The sequence below is a fragment of the Brassica oleracea genome, chromosome C8 (genome assembly GCF_000695525.1).
Source record: "Brassica oleracea var. oleracea cultivar TO1000 chromosome C8, BOL, whole genome shotgun sequence".
Classification (NCBI taxonomy): Eukaryota; Viridiplantae; Streptophyta; class Magnoliopsida; order Brassicales; family Brassicaceae; genus Brassica; species Brassica oleracea.
Window position 1 is genome coordinate 2,916,998 of NC_027755.1, and position 19,139 is coordinate 2,936,136.

A 19,139-nucleotide genomic window follows, 5' to 3' on the forward strand; every position below is an offset into this window, starting at 1 on the left:
TCAACACTTTATTAAGTGGTTGAAGAATCAGGTATTAACTCAAACTCTTAATTTTTGTAGGTTGATCGATCAAACACTTTTTTCATACATGATATATATTTCAACGTTTTCTTTATTTTTGCAGGTTGATTATGACGACGATGCAGATTACACTACGTGGTTTCACGAAGTAATTCAAGCTCCATTTGCAAAGGTCAACACATCACAGATCTATTTCACACAAGGCTATACTTTTCACACATATGAGTATGGTAGACAGCGGGCGACCAGTAACTATGGTATATGTGTGAATGGCGAAACATATTTCTACGGGATCTTGTGGGAGATTATTGAAGTGGAATTCCCGGGGTTATTGAAGCTGAATTGCGTCCTCTTGAAATGTAAATGGTTCGACCCCGTCGTCAACAGAGGTGTTCGGTTTAACAAATTCGTTGTAGTTAATGTCAATGGTGGACGAAGGTACAACAAATTCTTTTTTTGGCATACATGATCTGTATGATTAATTTCTACGTTGCAGGTACAACAAATTCGAGTCTTTCATCTTAGCTTCACAAGCAAACCAAGTTAGCTTCCTTCGATACCCTCGGATGAGAGAATCGGGAATAAATTGGTTAGCCGTGATCAAAGTTACATCTTGTGGATGAATCATCAGTGGAGAAGAACCACCATTGCAAGAAGAACAAATAAATGAAGTCTAGGAACCTAAACAACAAATTGATGACATCCTTTTCATTGATCCGCATAATCATGAGTACGAAGATCTTACCGACGATGCCACAGACAAAGTTGTTGAAGACGAGTTTAATGAAAATGATGATTTTTCTAGTGATGACGAAAATGTCGATGTGTGAATTAGAAAGAAGAGATTGAGATTATAAGTTAAGGAATTGTGGTTTAGAATTTGGGGTTTCGAATGGAAAGAAGAGATTGAGGTTAAAGGGAAGATGGGTTTGGAATATATGAAGTAGAAGATAAGGAAGATGGGGTTTGGGGTTTCGGATTTTAGGGATTTAAACATAATCCTCGTTATATCCTCGTTAACTAACGAGGAAATTACGACGAATGCTAAAAATAAAGAACGCGATACTCGTTAATTCCACGTAAGCATAATTCTTCGTAAAGACCTCGTAATAGGAAAACGCGGACCTTTGTATTTCCTTGTAAATAAAAACACGAGTCTTGCTATTTGCTCGTAAATTCACGAGGACGTTACGAGGAAACAAAACGCGGGCCTTGCTAATTCCTCGTAAAAAAACACGGGTCTCGCGAGTTCCTCGTAAAAAAAACACTGGCCTTGCTATTTCCTCGTAAATTAACGAGGACGTTACGAGGAAATTACGAGGATTACTAATTTCTTATATACACACGTAAGCTTCTCACTTCCATTTCGTCTCCACTTCCTCTCTCTTTCGTAGCAATGGTACGTACTCTCTCTATTGCCTCTCTAATTTGTTTAGTTTAGAGTAGATTAGGTGGTTAGTGTAGGGAATTTAGATAGTTTACGGATTTTATGTTAATTAGTGTTGATTAGGTGGTTAATGTAGGGAATTTAGCTAGATTTATCGAATTTGTTAATTATAGAATTTGTTAATTATTGTTGATGTTAATTTTAAAAATTAATTTTTTTTCCAGGTTCGAAAGAACAGACTTATTCCCCATTACAGAGAGATGTTCAGTGAGCCTTGTAGTCGTTTAGACCCATCTTCTTCAGCTTCCGGTTCTTCTTCATCTCCTGGTTCTTCGGGTCCGGAGACTGTCCCCGAGACTCAGTCTTCTCAGAGAGTCTCTCGGTCGCCTCCTTCTGGTGCACCATCGGTTCCTCGATTCGTTGCACCACCGACTCCTCATGCTCATGTCCCAGAAGTGCCTCCTCCTGTGCCTCCTCCGATGGCTCCTCCGTTGCCGGCCTGGATTCATCCCGATTTGATGGTGCCGCCGAGTGCTCCTTACTCGCAGTACACTGTCGAGGACCATCTCGCTCAGCCAGGCAGAGAAGGTTTATCAGTCCTAGACCCCGACCGACCGGACAGAACTTTGTGGTAAGCTACATTTTTTTTAAATTGTTTTAAAACTCGTTGATAACAATAATAAATAATTTATACTTTAAATTTGTGTTTTTTTTTCAGGTTTGGGGTTGACGGATGTGTTGCTCGGAACATAACCGAGACGATCAAAGGCTACTTCTCCGAGCCACATCCGAACTGGAAAAAGACGCCGATCTACGTCAGAAAGACGTGATTCAAAATTTTCGCTGTAAGTTACTATTAATTAATTATGGGGGTGATTGGTAGTTGCTGTAGGTGCTGTCCACGGCCCTATTTATTTCTAAAGCACCAAATTCAGAGCAATCAAGCTTTAATTTTTTTTTTGAAACGAGAGCTCTTGAAATAACCTACAGCTGTACAAGTGCTCTGCAGAGCCAAATATCCAGAGCAATTTTTAGTGTTTTCCGTAAAATTTTACAGCAATAAAATCTAAAGCCACAGCAAAAAGTTTACAGATTTTTTTCTACAGCAAAAATTTTAAAGGTACAGCCCTTACCAATCAGACCCTATATATACTTTAATTTTTTAAAACTAATTCTTAATTTAATTTTTTCTGTTACAGCAAAAATGTCATTGGGCCATGGGGGTCAATGAGAAGGTGAAGAAAGCATTTAACACGAAGGCGAAAGCTCGCTTGTTGGACACGGTCTCCAACTGGAAGGGTGACTGGATCGTGAAGGGGTATGAGCGTGGCAAACCCCCTGAGCTCACCACGGATTTTTGGGATGGACTCATCCGTTATTGGCGGGATCCTGACTCCATTAGAGTCACCAAATCTTGCTCTGCCTCCCGTCAGACGGTAGATGAGCACGACCACGGGCCGATGCTTCACTCTACGGGTCAAAAACTCCACGCCGGTGTCCATCTGGATATGGTAATTAAATATTTAATTTAATTAATTTATATATATATATATATATATTCTAACTTTCTTAATTGTTTTTTAGGCCAAAGAGACGGGAGAACTCCCGTCTCTTTTGCAACTTTACGAGTCTGGAAAGTAAAGCCTTGTGTAGCCTTGGTATACATGGGATCGGATTCTTCAAACAAGTCTGGAAGGTAAAACCTTGTGTAGTTTTATCACCTTTTCTCTCTCTATTTCGACCCTAGATAATAAGAAAAAAATAATATATATATATATAATAATAATAATAAAATAGGTGTTAGTTAGGTGGAATCTGAACAGGACTTGGTGGCTACAACCATTAAGGCTTGTTTTATAAAGATTCCAACAAAAAAGAATTCGAACGGGACTTGGTGGCGGCAATCATCAAGGTTCGATTCATATGAATTCTTGGATATAGGTCAAAATGAAGTGAACATGACTTGTTGGCAACCACCATTAAGGCTTGATTCATGGAAGCCTGTCCAATCTTGGTCAATGGTCCTGCAATAAAAATAGACTTTGACTAAAGAAAGAAATTAGTAGAGAGAAAAGATAGGAACTAACTTTTACCTGCAGATCCAGATACTTGTTTGAGAATCCTTGCATCATGTGATCGATACTCCCAAGGTAAAGCCTGCACTTTTATTTATGCTGAGAAATGAGGTTGGTAGAGGGGAATGTCAGACAAGATTTGCTTAAATTTCTGGCTAGGTGAATTTGGTTGCTAAGCTAGGATATGGTATAATGTGCTTTTGTGATTAGGAATATTTGGATATGGATTGAAATATTGTTGAGATGATGATTCTAAGTTTTAAATCATCAGAGAGAATGCTCTAGTATGTTTTAGGTTAGGACAAGCAAAAGAGTAAGTCTAGGGGGAGTTACTAGACCATGAATTTTACCCATTATTAGCCATGGTTTATAAATGTTTTAAGATATATTTACTACTATATAGAGTTTATTTAGAGTAATTACAGGTTCATGTACTAACTGAAAGAAAATGATGTATTTGGAGCTATTTGGAGACCTTTTGAGCTTTGCTGGATGGTCGATTATTTGTCAGAATATCGACGGACGATTACCAAAAAATATCGATCGATGATGAGCTCTTCTCATCGATCGACATCGAAGCCACCCGAGAGTTAATGAAAAAATTAGAAGATTGCAAGTTTCACAAAAGTTTCAATAATTACATTTTAAGTCCATGGCCGCATGTTATGCTATTTATTAGGGTTTTGTATCATTTTTAGAGGCATACTTGCCTAAAGACCTTTTTAGAACTAATTTGGAGAAAACAAGAAGCCACCATTGAAAGGATAGAGCTGAGGATTGGAGAGATAGATCAATACTGCAAAACAAAGAAGATCTTGAACTCCCTTGCTTTCACTTATTTTGTTGCTTACTCTTATTGTTCAATTTATTTAAGTATTATTCAGACCATCATAACTATGTGTTTCATGAATATGTCTGAGTAGTCCTTACTATTAGATTTAGGTTTCTCAATAGGTTGATAAATGTATTACTGACACAAACAATTGTTAGGGTGTTTAAAAATATAGTTCTTCATCTAGTTGTTCTTAAAGTTAAGTTTAGGATTGATCACCCTTTAAACTTAGATCTTAGGATTAATTGAGAGCAAGTCATTGCTTGACTCAATACCTGAAAATAAACTAATATGATTTAACTGACTAGATACAGACGAGAGTTGATCTAGTGAGTTAGAGAATATAAATCAAACCTATTCGTAAAGCATTCTGGAAGAAGCATCGATCGACGCAGCGACAGCTCTGTCGATCGATATTTTGAAAGGTGTATCGATCGATGTTTTTAACAAATCATCGATCGACACTTTCTCGCGATTAACATACGACAGTTGAAATCCGAGATCCAGATTAGATGAATAGATTGATTATATCCTAGTTTGAATTTAAGAACAATTAATATCAATAAATCCCTAAAGACCCAACTTAAGTATTACTTATCATACCTGAGAACATACCTGAATCTAGCTATTCTCCCAACTGTTAACAACCTCAAAACAAACCAATCGAGCAATAATCTTGCTCACCAATCTATTTACTGCTTTAAAACTTATAAACCAATTAATCTAGATTTATTTCAAGACCATAATCTATTGTGTAATCCTAGAGTCTCTGTGGATTCGATCCCTAAAAATGATTTGGACGGTTATAGTCATCCAATGTTCTGGGTCGAGCAGCCTCATCTACAGGTAGAGTAGTGCCTGTAGCATCAGTATCAGACTCAGGGATTGCAGCCCCCCCCCCGAGCATCTATCCTCTGACCTGTTGCATTACGCAGATGACCCTCCTGGTCATGCAGGTCTCCTCTCTCATCACGTACAAGAATCAACGTCGCAACCATGTCTCGCGGTTCAGTATTGATCGATGTTCGGACTGATGTATCGATCAATGTCGGATGGAAGATATCGGGTGACGGAAGATGAGTGTCTTCGGTCGACGGTGGCTGATGAAAATCGAGCGACGAACAAGTGCTGTTGTCGATCGATGAGGAACACACTTCTTTTCGGATTGAACGCTCCAAGCTTACATGATCTGGTGAGAATAATAGTTGAGTTTCCTTGTTGCTTCTGGTACTGCTGGGCATGTACCTGAAAATCCAAGAATAAAAATTTTGTGTGAGAAATTAGTTTTAAACTAACAAGAATCAAATCTAATAGGCGATCAAAGCTCCCCGGCAACGGCACCAAATTTGATATCACTCCAATTACCCTAAGGAGTGATTTTACTCTCTCAAATAAGAGGTTCAATTGTAGTACTTAGAGATCGAATCCACAAGGAGCTAGGGAACCTAATAAATCTAATTGGATTTGTTAAGTAAGGTGGTTTAATGATTTAAATGTACAGTTACAGTTACAGTTGTTTGAGCAAGTAATTGCTCGATTGATTGGTTGAGATTTTGGTGCTTAAAAGGAAATAGCTAGACTTAGGGTTTTTATTCAGAAAATTTGGAATTATAATCCTATAGATGCCTAACAAGTGGCATGCATGATATTGTAGAGCTCAACCCTTATGAATGAACCACTAGGCTCTCGCTTTCTAGGTTTGTCTATTGACCAGTGTCGATATCACAACTTAACAATCTATAGTTGGGGCTAATCCCTCATAACCTATTTAAACCCTAAAATCTAACAAGAGAACTACTCATACATGACCAAGCAATTCATAACAACAATAAGGTAAGAAAACTGCATTAGAATAGTAAATAAATATTAATGGAGTTCCAATCACAAATATAACTTTGGATCTTCTCTCCCATCTATCAAAATCCTAGAAAACCTTTCCTGTGTAAATAGTAAAACAAGAAAGCACACTTTGCCTCTAACATGTTGTCAAAGCTTATATAATTAGGTTAAAACTCGTCAGGGGAAATCTTGTAAATTGGTGAAGACTTGGGCTTCAAGTCGGCTGTGACCAAACATGCTTTCTGCGCACTTCGCTGTCGATCGATGTCAAGATGTGAACATCGATCGTTTATTCATTTTCAATATCGACCGCTGGTCGAGCTCGATGGTTATCTCGGGTGCTTATTCCAAATATCTCCAAAATGCTCCAAAATCATCACTTATCTCCAAATCACTCCTGATCCTATAAATATACTAAATAGACTCTATAATATAATAATTAATAGTTAAAACACTTATAAACCATGAGCAAAGTGGGTCAAATCCATGGTCTATCAAAGATGCACGTGAGAACAACGGTCTCAGAGTCTACCTCTCAGGAGGAGAACGACAAGCTGAAGACGCTGAGCCTCGACCTACTCGGCGAAAAAAGAGAGGGCGCTCGGCTAAGAAACTGGTCCTACTAGCAAGACGTCGCCATGACGTACAACAGAAAAGTCAGAACCAGGACCTTCCAGCAAGGGGATTGTGTTCTACGACGAGCAGAAAAAACAACGGGGAAAGTCACCCCTGGGTGGGAAGGACCCTATAAGGTCATCGAGGTGCGGAGAGCAGGCGCCTACAGGCTGCAAGATAGCAAAGGTCAAATACAATCCAACTGCTGGAACGCCCTGCACCTCAAAGCCTATCATTTTTAATACGGTCCCCGGACCATGATTTCTATTATACTACTATATACAATTTAAGCATTATGATTTCCTACTCCTATGTATGCTAAACGTCTCCGGATAAAGCTTATATTAAAATAGTTCCCACTATAAGGGCAGAAGGGAAATCATTATACTTAAAGAGGGCATACGAGCTGGATCAGTTCTCCAGAGACCTCCAATCCTGGCTAACCCTTCCCAAAAGTGGCACGACCACAGTTGCACATCCACAAAATCAAAATGGGTATGAGACATAAAGCAGGAATGGGTATGCGCAAGCCTGAGTATGCTGTCGAAACTACCTAAAATCCCTGTGCATCCTAAGGAACATCGGGGTCCCTAGAGTACCATATGCAAACCCCCGATCTAAAGAGGAAACCCACGGTTCACCATACGATTTCGGGTCCTATGTATAAACATCTGAGCAAGAACCTCTGAGTTCCCCTATAGCCTCCGGGTTCCAATCAAAGACCTCAAGATCTAAGGAAGAACCCTCGGGTTCCTATATGGCCTCAGGGTTCCAAAGATAATTTCAAAAAAGAAGCTAGAACCCCTATGCAGCCTAAGGCGCATCGGGGTCATTACAATTTCAAGAACCTCCGAGTTCCCACATAGCCTCCGGGTTCCAATCAGAGATCTCCGGATCTAAGGAAGAACCCCCGGGTTCCCATGCGACCTTAGGGTCCAAATGTAAACATCAGGGTCCCAATACGATCTCCAGATCTAAGGGAAAACCATGTATTCTCACACAACCTCCGGTTTCCAATTACGATCTCCGAATCTATCAAAGAATCTCCGGGTTCCCATACCGCCTACAGGTTCCAATCATGATCCCATGATCTAGAGAAGGACCTCTGGGTCCAAAATAAGACCTCATGGTCTAGGAGAACCTCTGGGCTCCCCCACGACCTCCGGGTTCCTAGATGACCTCCGAATCTTTGTACGACCTCCGGGCCCCCAGGTAATCGCCGGATCTTTAAACAACCTCCGGGTTACAAGAGAGATCTCCAGACTCCAAGAGTCCATATTATAGAAAGCTTAAAACTCCCGGGTTCATAGCCCATCTCTCAGACCATAGTCGTAACCTCAGGGTTCCCAGGCTATCTCCTGATCACTGCGTAATCTCGAGGTCCGGGACAACCCCTATACAAAGGCTCAGCTCAACAAACAACTAAAAAATCTGAATAAAATAATAAAGGCCGCAAAGGACCGAGGTTAAAAAAAAAGCCATACCCATTATTCGAAAAAAGGAAAAACAGAAGAAACAGAGACATGAATTCAGGTCGGAGATCCTCTCGGCTTGACAGACGAATCCACATCCATATCAGAAACCCGCGGAATGGCAGGTTCATCCTCGAAAGTAGGAGGGGGAGCACTTTTGTTCTTGGCCTTCTCTTGAACCACAACCTTGTATTGCTCTAGCGTCGTGACTAAATCCCATCGAGCACTCTGTTTCCTTGACCATTCCCTCATCAACTCCCAGCGGGCAATGACCCTCGCTCCGTTCACGGCCATCAACATCTCAAATTTAAAGGTCTCTGCCGCCGCCTTGAAGGGGTCGATCTCTTCTTCCAGCTATTGATTCTTTTGGCTCGTAGCCAATGCGTCGGCTGAAGATGCCTCAGCCACTTTCTCCAGATCTTTCACCTTGTCCTTAAGATCACGGATCTCCAATTCCCGGGCCGTACGCTGATCTCTCTCTCCTGACACCTGGCGCTTCAGGTCCTCAATCTCCTCTCGGAGGGTCGGCAAGCCTTCACTGGATAGTCGCTCTCCAAGATGGTACAGCTGAGATACGGTCTGCACAAAACAAGGATCTCGATCAAGCCACCAAACTGAAAGGGAAAGCGGGCATGCAGTAAACTTACCCGGAGAAGCCCTCCTTGAAGAACTTGGACCACCTCCGAGGGATCCCCTATAGACAAGACGGTACCATCCTGAGGGAACACGTTCAAGTTTAGATTGGACAAAGTCACAGCTACACTCCCTGCAGAACGAGCCACGTCAGCCGACTGCTGCGCCGATCGAGTCGCTTTTGGGTCTCTTTCCTGGAAGTGATGGAGAAGGCTCCAACTTTACCACTGTCGAACGACAGCTACCGGTAATCATCGCCTCATCTCCGGAGGCGCTCCTACTACTGGACCCCTTCTTCGCAGACATCACCTTCGCCGCTTCCTGGTAGGCCGTAAAAGGATCATTGGCGACGCCTCCTGCCATATCTCCGGGATAGAAACAATCACCAGGCATTAAATAAAATAAAGAAGACAAGGCAAGGGGACATTCACTCCAAAGGCTGGTACGTCGCAGTACCGTCTCACTAACCAAGAAGTTCAACTGGCGACGATCTACAGGAAGCTGTCGTGCCCAGATAACAGCTCTCTCTCCTTCTGCGGGAGCAGGGTGAGTCCCGGCTGCATAAAAACACAGGGTCAAAAAGATGATCAACCACCAAAAGGATTAACCGAGTCCTACCTATAAAATTTCATCGATAAGAAGATCCGGGGAACATCATAAAAGCGTATCTCTCCGGCCACTTTTTGTTAAAAACTGGCCCTTTCCGGTCACTTTTTGGAAGCTCCTCCACGATCGGCAAGCCGCTGCGAGGGCAAAGATGAAATCACCCCTCTCCTCCATTAAGGGGAGCCAGATGATACGCGAACAGGACCTCATTGATACCAAGAGGTAAATACTCCAAGTCGCCCACATTTTGGATAGCTATGAGGATTTTCCAAGCTGGAGGGTTCAGCTGAGAAGGTGAGATCTCGAAAAGGTTGCATAAACCAACAATCAGAGCAAGAATCACCCCCCTGAGGCCGGAGTCAAAGAAAGCTTCGTAGACGGCGATCTCCCCTGGGATGTAGCTGGAAGCACATTCTTCTGGAGTAGGGACTCGGAGGATAACAGAAGAAGGAAGCGAATACCTACTCCGCCATTCCGCCATCTCGTCCTCACCAACCGACGAGGCAGGACCCACCAATGGAGAGCCGCGTAACCACAAGATAGCAGTAGGGGAGCCATCAGACCGCAGTCAGATCCTATGCATGGCTCCGAAGAGCTATCTGATCGGAAAACCGGAGAATTCATCCTTCTCTTCAACCTGTCCCTATCAGCCGCCGTAGGAACAGAAGAATCCATCCTTCTCTTCAACGTAGACATGATTCTGATAGTTCCTATCCAATAGATCGCGGCAATAAGAAAGCTAACACGCGAAAACCTAACAAGCTAAGAGGCTCGACCTACCTAACAGGAATCCGAAGAACTAGTAGAAGGGCAAAATAAAACGTTACCTGAATTCGAGGTATCAATGACAAAACAGCAAGGAATAAAGAAAGAAGAAGGAAAGGGAAAGCCTATAAAGAAGAAGCGGTTGGGAGGATTCCCGAGGAAGCCGCGAGCCTATTAACTTCCGGATTTCGAGGGAGATTTGAAATTCAAATCATTTCCTTATCAACAAAATTACAATCTCAGCGGATCTCCTTCATTTAAGGGAATAAAATCTCCAAAGTCAGGCGAGAATTGGCGTGAGTTATCCCAGACGCCAAAAATGGAAACCCCATGGGATCCATAACTTCAACCGAAACCTCTCCACAAAATTCACGCTAGCATCAAGCCTGCCTCTACGCTTCACAAATGCATAAGCTCCTCTTCATAAATCACCAGAGCTCCAGGCTCCACCATCTCCAATATGCCATCAGAAGCCCAGACAAAACCACATCCATTGAACAGTCCGAATTGTTAAAAACAGCTGCAAAAAAAAAAAAAAAGTGCCAGACCCCGGTCTGGTATAAGGGAATCGGTCCTCCCCCGGGTTCAGAGTGTGGTTCCGTCCTGAGTGGAACCCGGGATAGCAGGATTACTGCAGCGATGTCCTGCCTAAGGGAAGCCTGCTGAGAATGAGTAACTCCAGTTGACTTGAGTGCAAATCGAGCAATAAGGGGCAAACAATTGGAAAAAAATACTCAGGTATAAAATTCCTCTAGACCCCAGGCAGGACACCGGCCTCCGGGTCCCCGCTAGGAGGCACCCCGGTTCCCCGCTACGAAGTATTCCGAGTCCGGTCTCAGGGACCGCCCCCTTCCTCCGGGAAAAGGAAAACTTCCGAAAAGGAGAACCTTCCATATTTCTGAATATGGAATAGTTTAACCTACTCCAACCGACTAAGGCCCGCCTTAAGAAGAATATATAAAGGGAACCTAAACCCTCAAGCAAGGGATCGACACTTCAAGACTTATAGATTAGAGCTAGGCGGCTAGAACTAGGGTTCATACTCAAATCATTGTAGTTCCATCTTTTTCTATTTAATAAAACATCTCTTCAAATCTATTTCTCTCAAACACACACGAAATCAAAGCCTTGTCCATCGTTCCGTGGTACTCACAAAGATCCTACACAAAAATCCCCTAACACCTGCTGCTGGCGAATTGTTCTACGAACTTGTCGCTGAGGATAGCGAAAGAGGCTATGGACCTGGAGGGTAGGTTGATGTACCATTGCAGGGCGGGTTCGGTCAGGGTTGACCTGAACCCTTTGCACATGGTAGCTTCACGCGACTCCTTTGGGAGTGCTACAGCGAGCATCCTTTGTCTGTATTAGGCGACATGATCGTCCGGATCGCTGGTGCCGTCATACGCCTTTATGCCGGGGAAGGAGAACTTCCTGGGCATCTCGATTAAGGTGATCTCATCCGTGAAAGGAGTGTCAGCATAAGAGTCGGGGTTGCTCTTCCAGATGGGGGGAGCTACTCCTAGGAGCCTCTGTACTATGGACTACATGGCGTCGACCCTCTTGGAGAACATCTGCTCCAGGTAAGCAACCATGGGAGACTCCATTTTTGCCACTCCCTCAGGTGCTTCCTTATCGGATTCTGGCTCAGATTCGCTGTCTTCTACGTCGTAGGTCTGAGCACCCTTAGCCTTTTCGCGTGTCGCTGCATCTCCTTGCGGGAGATTCACACCCGTTCCATAGTTGGGTGTCTCCCGAGTCGGCAATGGGCCGAATCTGGGCCCGGAATTGACGCTTCTTGTTACTTGCCGTGTTGAGGGCTTGGTTCTCGTCTCGGAGGTTTAGATTCTCCGATTCGAGCTGGCTGAGCTTTACGGCGCTCTGCTCCTGTTGCTTGGAGTGTTCGTCGAGCTTCTCCTTCAAGCTCTGGACTTCTGAAGAGAGCTCGGGATTCTCCGTAACTTCTACTCGAACTCTGTTTAGCTCGGTTACTTGGCTTTGGATACCGTCGAGTTGCCTTTGGAGCTCGGATTCTCTCAGAGTAGCTTCGGGTAGCTCGTCCTGCCCATCCACCGCCATTATCACGTAGTTTAGATTTTCCCCTCCTTCTAGCGCCAAACTGTTAGAGGATTTTTGTGTAGGATCTTTGTGAGTACCACAGAACGATGGACAAGGCTGGTATTATTATCGATTTGCAAGTAAGAAGCTAGAAAGAGACGTTTTATTAGATCAAAGAGCTGGAACTACAACAGTTTTGAGGAAGAACCCTAGTTCTAGCCGCCTAGCTCTAATCTCTAAGTCTTCAAGTGTCGATCCCTTGCTTTAGGGTTTAGGCTCCCCTTATATAGTTGTTTTAGGTCGGCCTTAGTCGGTTGGAGTAAGTTAAACTCTTCCATATTCGGAAATATGGAAGGTTCACTCTATTGGAAATTTTCCTTTTCTCGGAGGAAGGGGGTGGTCCCTGGGACCGGACCCGGAATACTTTCTAGTGGGGACCTGGGGCATCTCCTAGCGGGGACCCATAGGTCAGTGTCCTGCCTGGGGTCTGGAGGAATTCTATACCTGAGTATTTTTCCCCAACAGTCTGCATAAAGGGTGATGCTTCTTCTCATACCCCAGATACTTGTACCGCTTCTGTAGCTATACACGGCCTTAGTTCAGACAAGACTTCAGTTTACATTTCTTGAGGCTCTCTGGTGTTGGGGAAAAATATTCCATGAAGAGATTACTCCAGCTTCCAGCTTTCGGCTTCCAGGTTCCTGCCTTCAGGTCCCGGGTTCCTACCCCCGGGTCTGGGTCCCTGATAAAAACCTCCCAAGGAATACACTCTGAAATTGGTAAGGATAAGCCTTGCACCGAATGAGCTAGAAAGCAACAAACGATCAAGGGATGTGGATCGAAAGATGACACAAGAGGAGCGGAAAGTCTCTTGATACTATCCTATAATGACCGCCTCTAGATATGACACACTAGATAAGACCAAGTTAGACTGAAGGATATTACACACCAACAATCATAAAAGTTTTGACCAATGGATATGACACACCATTATCGAAAACAAGTTTGAGAATCACTATCAAGGTTCCAAAAATATAAACTCAACTCTTAGTTTATTTCATGAAGATTACAACTTATTTACAGGATACTAAACTTGGTGAGAAAGCTAAATACTTATTACATGGGAAATGATAAAATCAGTGCATGGAGGAGAGAGAATGTTCTTGAAACAATCATTCCTTGTATGCAAGAGAGAGAAGATTTTCATGCAATGAAAAACCAAATTTTCGTAACTCCTCTTGGACAGAAAATAAACCACTTGTTTATGAATCTTTTTGGGCTTGTAACTTGATAAAAATGGGTTGGACAAGCTATCTAACATCATGGATCAAATTCTGAATGTCTTTCATGCCCATAGCTTCATATACCAGCCCATGATCACATCATACTCCTCCTCTTCAAAAAGATTAGTCCTCAAATCTTGCTCTCCAAAGAAAGAAAAACTTGAATATACACCTCCCAAACAATCTAGCAGATTTGTAGAACATAAATAACAAAACATTTTTTTTTCTTTTTTTTTTTTAAAAGATGGATTAACGAGAATGGTGGATAACATAAGTGAATACCGCTTTCAGAGTGGCTCTGATACCAAATGATAAAAACCTCCCAATGAATACACTATGAAATTGGTAAGGATAAGCCTTGCACCGAATGAGCTAGAAAGCAACAAACGATCAAGGGATGTGGATCGAAAGGTGACACAAGAGGAGCGGAAAGTCTCTTGATACTATCCTATAATGACCGCCTCTAGATATGACACACTAGATAAGACCAAGTTAGACTGAAGGATATTACACACCAACAATCATAAAAGTTTTGACCAATGGATATGACACACCATTATCAAAAACAAGTTTGAGAATCACTCTCAAGGTTCCAAAAATATAAACTCAACTCTTAGTTTATTTCATGAAGATTACAACTTATTTATAGGATACTAAACTTGGTGAGAAAGCTAAATACTTATTACATGGGAAATGATAAAATGAGTGCATGGAGGAGAGAGAATGTTCTTGAAACAAGCATTCCTTGCATGCAAGAGAGAGAAGCTTTTCATGCAATGAAACACCAAATTTTCGTAATACCTCTTGGACAGCAAATAAACCACTTGTTTATGAATCTTTTTGGGCTTGTAACTTGATAAAAATGGGTTGGACAAGCTATCTAACATCATGGATCAAATTCTGAATGTCTTTCATGCCCATAGCTTCATATACCCGCCCATGATCACATCAGTCCCTGCCTCCAGCCTCCGGCTTCCAGGCCGAGTGATTTATCCTGCCTTAGGATAAATGGAAATCTTCCTTTAATAAGATAACCAACTTGGACAAGAGGGAATCTCCCTAAATCTGAGACGTCCTTCACCAGATTATCTAAGGATATAATGACACGACCTCCACTATAAATATAGGTTTCTAAACCTAAAGAAAGAGGTCCGAGACGTCCTTGGCCAGAGCTCACAATTCCACAGCCGCCAAGGCAAGGTTCCATACCTAGAAGACCTTCTTCTTCGACACGCCTATGATAGGCTGACTCCGGTGGTTACTACCGACCAGGGGAAGATATATGCTCATTGCAGCACGTCTACAACTCTACTTACTGGCTCAGGCCACGATCTCCAGCTCATCAGCAAGGTCCCACCATGCTCACTGAAGCACATCGACACATCATGCTCACTGCAGCATATCGACAGGTCTACCATCTGTTCCGGCCATGTGCCCTCTAGAACAGATGATTCCTACCCACTAGAGCTACGTGCTCCCAAGGCTACGTGCCCATTAGGCCATTTTTCCACTAGAGCCCCGTTCTCCCAAGGCTACGTGCCTCTATTAGGCTACGCGCCTCCATCTAGGCTCTGCGCCTCCATTTAACATGAACTACGAACGGCTTGATCCCTCACTGAAGGGTACATAGGCAATCTCCACTGAAGGATGCAGCTATAAACCCAAACACCTTCCACGGTTCCACACCTAGACGCTCAGGGACCGCCCTAATGGTCGGAACCATCAACTTCAAATCAGGAGGCACCCAAGGACCGACCCTGGTAGTCGGAACCATCGATCATAGATCAAGAAGACCATGGGACCTTCACTATCGGTAGGCGGCCCCCGCCTAACGACCAATCTGCCCTGCTGCTACTAAGGCACCAAGGACATATACTGGCCCATACCCATTTGGCAGTATCCTAAGAGCAGGATCTCCTTCCTCCTATCATTCCGTAGAGCTGAGCACGGATCGCTTGTACACAAAAATACCCTAACATCTAGTTGCATGAATCGTGTGGAGGAGTGTATGGGTCAGGACCCAAGAATTCTGAGAGGGAGAATCTTGGCGAGGCTAAGGATTAGGGGGATGAGGAGGTTTAATAAGACCCGAAGGTCGAAACTGAGGATCCTCATGCTTGATTCTACTGGCCTTGCTTGAGCCTCTTGAGCTTTTAAACGCTGTAATGGACTTTCATTCAGGTCTTCGTACCGGTCTCTTTATTGTGTTTAGCATACTTGATGCTCCTTGAGGTTTTGATGTTGTAGGTGTACTTTCTTGTCTCGTCCCGGGATTGTATCTTAACTTTTAGCAGGAGGAACGTTCAGCAGGTTCGTCTTGGTGCCCGGAGATAACCTAGTTGATTCTTGGTACCGAAGTAGATCTCTTGGACATAATTAAGTTCCAGTGGTGGAGTGCTATACTTTTACCATTAAACCTACGGCTCGTTGGTTAAAATTTATTTCCTTTAAATATATTTCACTTAACATATGTGCGTTACTCCAAATCAAACTATTTTCTCACCAAAACTTTTTATTCATCCATGACATCACTACATAAAGAATTTATCATGCATACCCTAAGAATATTGAGAATGTTGTTAAATCTTTGAATAATCATCTTCAAAAAACGAAAAATTCCTTAAACATCAACGAATAAACTTTCTGAAAAACGTTTTACGTAAGTTTCAAAACTTAAGGCCAAACTAAGAAAATTCTGATTTTTTTCAAAAATACTTTTCCTCATATTAACTTAATATATAATATACATCGTTCATATTTTTGAAATATGATTATTCATACTTTTCTAATCATATTAATTTGCTTGATATAGAAAAACTCTGAATTAAGTGATACCATTTTAGAATTGTAACAAAACTGGAAGCTGACGAGGAAATAGAAGTTCTACAACCCAGTTGGACCAAACTTCAAGCCTTTGCTTGGGAAATTAATGCACCACAAAAAATTTTTCATGTTATATGGCAATTAATTTCAGGACAGGTAGCAGTAACAAGAAATCTGGTACGCCGTAATATGCGATGTGATAACTACTGCCCAAGATGTGGAGAGCCAGAATAAACTGTTACTCGTGCGATCTTCGAATGCCTACCGGCTTTACAAGCATGGAAATTATCATCAACCCCGTCAAGCTCTCAGACTTTTCCTGTATCGAGTATATACGCCAATATGGACTATCTCTTTTGGAGGAAGAATAGTATTATGAAGCCAGAAGATGATAGAGATCCTTATCCTTGGATAATCTGGTATATTTGGAAGGTTAGGAATGATAAGCTATTTAGAGTTATAGACAGAGACCCACTGGAACTAGTCAGGTATGCAGAGAGTGAATGCCAAACTTGGTATAATGCAAAGGATACATGTTCCTCCACAGGCACAAACTGTTGAAGAAGCACAAGCCTTAAGCTTGGGTAATATTTGTATGGTGGATGGTTCATGGACCTCCACAGCTCAATTTAGTGGATTTGGATGGGTTTGAAAAGATAGCATGGGGAAGATTCAACTTATGGGGACACGGAACATGAGGAGGCGTGAGACAGCATTACACTCAGAACTGGAAGCATTAAAATGGGCAATGGAGAGCATGATACAACATTCGACCTGTTAGAGATTCGTGACAGATTGCAATGATAACGGATCCACAAGCTTCGCCAAACTTCTCAACTGAGCTGGAGGTCATTCAAATTCTTCTGTTGTGTTTTTCGGACGTCAAGTCAGCTATTTTCCAAGGATGCAAAATGAGATTATTGATTCATTAGCTAGGAATGCCCGTTCTTTTCATAGATCTCTTTGTTTTAGTGGTTGTTCTATTCCGGTCTGGTTACCTATACCACTTCAAGTTTGAGTAATAGAATAGCCGTTTGTTGCAAAAAAAAAAAAAAAAAAAACTGGAAGCTAAGAAGAAAAATCTAAATTAATTTGCTTTCATATAATCACTGAATTAGACTTTCTTATTTTCCATTAAACTAATTAGCTTTTATTTTCGTCCTCTAAATAACAGGAAAATATTCCATCTTGAAAACACCTCAAATAATGTGCGTTCCCCTGCCTTGCTGATTTGATTTCGTTTCCTCCTCCCACAAAATCTGAACTCTAATTTTGGTAACCAAAATCGATAAAATGAAAATATATAAAAAACATTGGCGAAGACAAAAGAAAAGGTAAACGGAACATCTACGACGGTGAGTTTAGTCATGTTTCTCCGATTAAGATTAACGTTGGATTGATTTTTTAGAAGATTGTTTATTGTCAACTATGTTCCCACATAGAATACTCTTGAGTAAATCTTAGGCTTCGCTACTTTTCTTTAAGGCCCTTTGGTTGTCAATAATCTTAGTCTGAGTTCTAATTTGAAATTTCGGTTCACGTTTTTGCAGTAGTTAATTGAATCAATAATGTTGCTTACTAATGTTATTTCAGGGGAGAAGCATAACGATGAAGCCTTCTATGATGGAAAGTCTATTAGGTCTTCTTCGTATTCGTGTCAAGCGCGGTGTCAATCTCGCCGTCCGTGATCTCAACAGTAGCGATCCTTACGTCGTCGTCAAAATGGGTAAACAGGTAACCAACCTAAAACTTATTAATATACTCAAGTGTATTCCTATCTTATATATTTACGAGGATTAAAGGTTAAAGGTGACCGATGAAACAAATGAGAATTTTCTTTTCATGACTAAACGAATGAGAAAATTGAATGGCCAGAAATTGAAGACTCGAGTTATTTACAATGATGTGAATCCTGAGTGGAATGAAGATTTGACACTCTCAGTAACAGATCCCAATCTCAAAGTCCTCTTGGTAAGCAGCGTCCATAAAATTACTCTCGTTTAGGCATATGTTATATAATAACCATGATCGTTTGTCTTTTTTTCTCCAAGACGGTATATGATCACGATACATTCACCAAAGACGACAAAATGGGAGATGCAGAATTCGAGATTAAGCCGTACATCAATGCATTGACTATGCACTTGCAAGATCTTCCATGTGGGACCATAGTGACCACAGTCCAGCCTAGCCGAGACAATTGCTTAGCGGAGGGTTCTCGGATCATCTGGTCTGATGGTAAGCTTATTCAGGAAATAGTCCTTAGACTGAAACATGTTGAGTGCGGTGAGGTTGAGGTTCAACTTCAATGGATCGATCTTCCTGGCTCCAAGGGTCTATGATTTCTTTATTTGTTATTTGTAATTTACCGTCATGTTATGGACACTATATAGACTTTAAGTTAAACCTTACAAACTGATGTTGTATATATGTTATTGAACATGATGAGTATATATTATTCACTTTATTCTTCTTCTTTTTTTTGCTTTATTAAATGAAATGTGTTAATACTCAATCGTTAATGGAGTAAGTATTATGATGTTGTAGAATGAGAGTGTCAATGAGTGTCAAGAGTGTTAATACTCAAGTTTATGTTTGTTGGTGTGATATCTCCAGACCTGAAAAGGTGAAAGTCACAAATGGATCCGTAGACTTGATTGTCTTGAATTGGTTGTTCATGTATATTTCAGATACTGAATCTGTTTTCATACCCTTGACTTTCGACTGTAAAGA

General features: G+C 41.9%; 1 protein-coding gene across 2 annotated transcripts; it reads left to right on the top strand.

The window, feature by feature from the left end:
- Positions 1–17,588: 17,588 nt before the first annotated feature.
- Positions 17,589–18,867, top strand: LOC106310533 (protein C2-DOMAIN ABA-RELATED 5). 2 transcript variants are annotated; one of them, XM_013747766.1, is made up of 4 exons: positions 17,589–17,740; positions 18,000–18,140; positions 18,282–18,377; positions 18,458–18,830. In XM_013747766.1, the coding sequence occupies exons 2-4, from the start codon at positions 18,015–18,017 to the stop codon at positions 18,746–18,748; spliced, it is 513 nt and encodes a 170-aa protein (XP_013603220.1). In that variant the 5' UTR covers positions 17,589–17,740; positions 18,000–18,014; the 3' UTR covers positions 18,749–18,830. The 2 variants fall into 2 exon arrangements, with proteins under 2 accessions (XP_013603220.1, XP_013603218.1); XM_013747764.1 differs by having other exon boundaries at positions 17,590–17,761; positions 18,458–18,867.
- The last annotated feature ends 272 nt before the right edge of the window (positions 18,868–19,139 follow it).